At 43.0% G+C, this 6,000-nt stretch overlaps 1 protein-coding gene across 6 annotated transcripts in view; it reads right to left on the minus strand.

Annotated features, from left to right (window-relative positions):
* The window catches only part of F8 (coagulation factor VIII), a 146,750-nt gene that overhangs the window by 12,550 nt on the left and 128,200 nt on the right, over positions 1–6,000 (minus strand). For 5 of the 6 annotated variants that reach the window (XM_073889659.1, XM_025862821.2, XM_073889660.1 and 2 more), the window contains 3 exons: positions 2,712–2,856; positions 2,198–2,346; positions 1,267–1,443 (listed from right to left, as the gene is read on the minus strand). In XM_073889659.1, the coding sequence (XP_073745760.1) occupies positions 1,267–1,443; positions 2,198–2,346; positions 2,712–2,856 (471 nt within the window). The remainder of the gene's footprint in view (positions 1–1,266; positions 1,444–2,197; positions 2,347–2,711; positions 2,857–6,000) is intronic. The other variant, XM_025862822.2, reaches the window with a different exon arrangement.

Consider the following 6,000-nt stretch of genomic DNA (forward strand, 5'->3'; position numbering starts at 1 on the left):
TTGGGGCTCAAACTGAATTACTGGCCCTTCCCAAGTCTTGAGCCTGCTGGCCTTCAGCCTGGAATTTACACCATCAGCTACCTTGGTTCTCAGGCTTTTGGACTCGGACCGGAACTAGACCATTGGTACTCCTGGGTCTCCAGCTTGCTGGTTCACCCTACAGATCTTGGGACTTGTCAGTCTTCATAATCATGAGCCAGTTCCTTACAATAATCTCTTTATACAACACAAACATACACAGGTGTGCATGCACACACACATTCTATTGGATCTGTTTCTCTGGAGAAGCCTCACTAATACACTCATATGAATGGTCCTTTTATGTCTGGCCTATTTCTGGACACCACATTTCCCATGCCCCACCATGGGGTGTGGCCTATTTCATTTAACATAATGCATTCAAGGTTCATCCATATGGTAGCATGTATCAGAGATAAACCCTTTAAAAAATGGGAATGTCCTGTAGCATACATATTATCTATACTCTGATCCACTGAACTGCCAGAAGCAGAAGTCTAATCCAGCATTGGAGGATCAGGGAATTCTTCCTGGAGGAGATGATGTTTATCTGAGACTTAAAGAATGAGCCAAGTAAAAGGGGCAGTGCTAAGTACCTAGGAGAGAACTGTTCTAGGTAGAATAAACAGTATGTAAACAGGTAGAATGTAAAAGCCCGGTATGAGAAAGAACATGCTGTTTTTAAGGACCTGAGAGTTTCTTAGTATGGGGGGGAGCTTAGAGAGCAAAGGAAATTGGTAAGGGCCACACCATGATTAATTCTTGATGAAATAGAAAAGAGACCATAGAGATTAACTATTCATTCCCTCATTACTCATGGGATAGCAAGACTTTTGTCATGTCCTCTAGTTAGCATAATTTGTTGACTTATCCAGCAAACCCACATCAAGAAGGAAGACTGTCTGGGTCCCATATGTTAAAGATCAATGAGGCTTGGGACTCTAAGTTGCTGATGAGGATACAGACATCTTTAAACATCTGGCAAGTAACTCTCATTCTTGCCATCATCCTGGATGACATCAACATCTATGAGGATAATCAACTTTTGGCTCTACTCTGCTCTTTCCTGGGATTGTATGTCCTTGCTTGGAGTTACTGTGTCCTCCCAAAATGTCTTTCATGGTGTCCTATTACTATAGAGACTCAATAAAATTTATCTTGAAAGTTTGATCTTGTATCAACCTCGTTATGTTTCTAAATGTCAAGCCCTAGGAGAGCTCTTGTGCCTTTCGCATGAGACCAGCATACCTTTACTTTGCCATTGTGAAGAAAAAGAGTCCAGTCGTGGCCATCTTGACTACTGCTGATGAGGAACTCCTTCACATACATGCTGGTAAGGAGCGATTTTGCCCCCTGTGTGGTTATTCCTGTGACTTTCATTGTCTTCTGGAAGTCCACTTGCAGCCACTCTTTTGGATTATTTGCCTGGGGAAGTCAGTTAGACTAGTATCCTGTTGCTTACTATTTGCTCCCAGAAATCCCCACATCCTTTCTTCTTCACCATGTCATAGCACGTATCACTCTGCATCTTAATGGTCTCTTTGTCAGACTCCCTTATTAGACTCTAAGCAACTTCATTGCCGAAATTTTTCATGATTCATCCCTGTATCCGTCTGCCATTCAGTAGGTGCTCAGTAAATGTTGGCTAAATGAATATAGAGCCGTATATAGATGGACTAGAGTATTACAAGTTCGGCAATGTGTTATACAAGCTATTTTGCTTAAAGTAAGCCCCTTGGAGAGGCAGAGACCATTGACTGCATTCATCACCAAAAGCCATTCACTGACTGAAAATCACAAATTCACTGGTTCTGGAAAAACAACTGTGCCCAATGAACTGTACATGGCTGTGGCACTTTACTTTGAGGCACCGAGAAACTACTTCAGCTACTACAAGTCCTTCACAGACATCTGCCCAGGATTGCATATAGAGATTCTGCTTCTAGGAGGTACAATTAGGGATCATTTCCCCCCACAAATGCTGTGTGAGATCACAAGGCACATCCACTAGACATCTGCGGGGATTTTTCCCCCCAGAGGCAACCACCCTTGACACTTTTTTGGGAACAGTCAGGTGACAGAAATGCCTCTAAAGAAACAGTCAAGGACCTTCCCTATTCTTTCCCAACCTGTACTCCCTCCTCTGCATCAGTTAAATGGCAAATTTGTTGCCTCTTACCTGAGGTCTCCAGGCGTTAGTCCTCCCCTGGAGGTGCAATCGGGCTTGTGAAGGAGACCAAGTGGCAAACATACTGTTTAAGTAGGATGAGGCAGTAATCTGGGCATCCGATATTGCTTTATTCTCCATCCCCAGTGGCATGCTGCAACCTCAGAGAAATGAAAGGGATGTAATCATCAGGAGAAGAGGCAGCCCCAGGGCAACTGTCATCCTGATGTCATTTCTCAGGCACTGACTTTGGCACTGATTCTGTTACTGTTAACCTGACCTGCCCCTCATTTGTGGGTCAGCCCTTCTCAGTTCTGTTTGACTTTGATTTGCCTTGTTAATAGTACCTTGGGAGGCGCTGCCCCTAGGGAATCCCATGGTTCGAATGACCAAGTCCTGGGTTTGCTCAGGACTGGGCTTGTTTTAGCATTAATAGTTTTGTGTCCTGGGAAATCCCCCTACTCTTCAGTTAGTCATCCTCCCCAGGGTTGGGAGAGTGAAGGACACATGATAACCTGGCACTTACTGTTTAAATCACAGCCCATCAGCTCCATGCGAAGAGTGCTGCGGATGCTGTAATGTGTTGGGTGCAAACGGATGTACCGAGCAATAATTGGAGGGTTAAAAATATTGTGTTTTATCCCAGATGAATCCACATTGCCAAAGAAGACCTGTAGGGAGGAAAAAGCACAGGTACATGGCAAGTGGTACATTGCAATTCCTCCCAATCATATCTGCCTTCTAATCTTGCTTTGTGCATTTCTCAACAGCATTCAACACACACAAATAAAACCGTTCTCGTTAGACAGATGTGAGAATGGAATACATGAAGGAGACAAACACCTGGAAGAAGAATGGAACAAGGGAGATTAAATCTGGGCAGGTGAAGTGGTCTTCTATTTTGGGGTCCTGTAAAAGGCTCATCAAAGTTGAGGAAGCCATTTAGGGCTTTGCTAATCCAGCAGTATCAGCATCACCTGGGAGCAATTAGAAATACTGTATCTTGGGCTCTATTCCGGATCTACTGAATCAGAATTCGAAGTTTGAGAAGCACTAGCTTAGGCCAGAGTCAGCTGAAAGTCTGCCTCACTTACTGGCCTCAGAATAATCTTCCAAGAATGTGGGCTCTGTGTGTGTGTGTGTGTGTGTGTGTGTGTGTGTGTGTGTGTGTGTGTGTGCATGAACTGTGAGGCTTTAATTAATAATTCCTTGTGTATGAATTTGAGACACATGTTAACATCCATCATGTGGGGTTTAAGACCCTGACAAGTCTAGGTTCCAGAGGAAAGTGCACAGCATATTTAAAGGTAAAGGAACACAGTTTGAGAAATATGATAGTAATGCCTATTCAAAAGGCCTAGATTTATTTATTTTTATTTTTTTAAAGATTTTATTTATTTATTTGAGAGAGAGAGCATGAGAGAGAGCATGAGAGGGAAGAGGGTCAGAGGGAGAAGCAGACTCCCTGCTGAGCAGGGAGCCTGATGCGGGACTCGATCCCGGGACTCCAGGATCATGACCTGAGCTGAAGGCAGTCGCTTAACCAACTGAGCCACCCAGGCGCCCCAAAAGGCCTAGATTTAAACCATGGCACATAGTATAAGGAAAGTTGAAAAAAAATTTTTTTAAAAGATTTTATTTATTTATTTGAGAGAGACAGACAAAGTGAGAGAAGGAACACAAGCTGGGGGAGTGGGAGAGGGAGAAGCAGACTTCCCACCAAGCAGGGAGCCCGATGCGGGGCTTGGTCCCAGAACCCAGAACCCAGGGATCACGATCTGAGCCGAAGGCAGATGATTAACAACTGAGCCACCCAGGCACCCTGGAAAGTTGAAAATTATCTTTTACAAAACACCTGGGATTTGTATCTGCTTGAATACACTAAAATAGGAATCAGTGTAAGTCTGTTATATAATCACACAGCAGAGTAATAGTATTATGGGGAATTTTCTAAGAAATTGTTTTGCCGGGGCGCCTGGGTGGCTCAGTCAGTTAAGCAACTGCCTTCAGCTCAGGTCATGATCCCAGGGTCTTGGGATCGAGCCCCACATCGCGCTCCCTGCTCGGCGGGAAGTCTGCTTCTTCCTCTCGCTCTGCCCCCCCACTCATTCTCTCTCTTTCATATAATAAACAAAAAATCTTTAAAACAAGAATATAGAGGGACACCTGGGTGGCTCAGTTGGTTAAGTGTCTGTCTTTGGCTCAGGTCATGATCCTGGAGTCCCGGGATGGAGTCCCACATCAGGGTCCCTGCTCAGTGGGGAGTCTGCTTCTCCCTCTCCCTCTGCTCCTCCCCCCACTCGTGTTCTCTCTCTCACTTGCTCACACTCACTCTCTCAGATAAATAAATAAAATCTCTAAAAAAAAGAATGTAGAAGCGCCTGGGTGGCTCAGTTGGTTAAGCATCTGCCTTCTGCTCAGGTCATGATCTCAAGGTCCTGGCAATGAGCCCTGTGTTGGGCTCCCTGCACAGTGGGGAGTCTGCTTCTCCCTCTCCCTCTGATACTCCTCCCTGCTTGTGCTCTCCCTCTGTCTCAAATAAATAAAGAAAATCTTTAAAAAAAAATATAGATGCAGAAATCCTCAAATAATTTTAGCAAACTGAATCCAGCAGCACATAAATATTACATTTCATGTCCAAATAGGAATTCTCCCAGGAATACAAAGATTCTTCAACATAAGAAAATTACTTAACAGTAAATTAATAAAACAAAGCTGAAAAAACCCACATGATCCTCTCAACTGATGCAGAAAAAGCATTGAGCAAAAACCCAATTTTTCCTGACAAAAAACAACAGCAAACTAGGAATGGAAGGGGAATTACCAAACATAATAAAGGGCATTTATGAAATACCCATAGCTAATGTTATACTAAATGGTGGAAGACTGAAAGCTTTTCCCCTAACATCAGGAACAAGACAAGAATTCTTGCTTTCACTGCTTCTATTCAGGATTGTAATGGAAATCCTAGCCAGAGCAATGACACAAGAAAAAGAAATAAAAGGCATCTAAATTGGAAAGGAAGAAGGAAAACTATCTCTATTCTCAGATGACATAATCTTACATATAAAAAATCCTAAACAATACACAAAACACATAGAGTTAATAAGTGAATTCAACAAAGTAGCAGGATATGAGATCAACACACAAAAATCAGTTGTGTTTCTATATGGTAGCAATGAAAAAATCTAAAATGAAATTGACAATTCTATTTTTTTAAAGATTTTATTTATTTATTTGAAAGAGAGCATCAGCAGGGGGGAGGGGCAGAGGGAGAAGCAGATCCCTGATGAGCAGGGAGTCCGATGGGGGGCTCAACTCTAGGACCCTGAGATCATGACCTGAGCCAAAGGCAGACACTTAACCGACTGACCCACCCAGACACCCCCAACAATTCTATTTAAAATACCATCAAATGGATGGGGTGCCTGGGTGGCTCAGTCATTAAGTGTCTGCCTTTGGCTCAGGTCATGATCCCAGGGTCCTGGGATCGAGCCCCGCATCAGGCTCCCTGCTCGGCGGGAAGCCTGCTTCTCCCTCTCCCACTCCCCCTGCTTGTGTTTCCTCTCTCACTGTGTCTCTCTCTGTCAAATAAATAAATAAATAAAATCTTTAAAAAAATAAAATCAATTTCACCTTTTCCTTTTTACCTTTTTGTTTTTTTGCCATGTGTCTCTGTCTGTCAAATAAATAAATAAAATCTTTTAAAAATATATCATCAAATGGAATTAAATACATAGGAATAGTTTAGCCAAGGAGGTGCAAGACTTGTGCACTGAAAATTACGAATTATTGCTGAAAGAAATTAAAGAGGA

The sequence above is a fragment of the Callorhinus ursinus genome, unplaced genomic scaffold (genome assembly GCF_003265705.2).
Source record: "Callorhinus ursinus isolate GAN/ISIS: 27379988/994484 unplaced genomic scaffold, GSC_fseal_2.0 scaffold112, whole genome shotgun sequence".
In the NCBI taxonomy this organism is placed as follows: domain Eukaryota; kingdom Metazoa; phylum Chordata; class Mammalia; order Carnivora; family Otariidae; genus Callorhinus; species Callorhinus ursinus.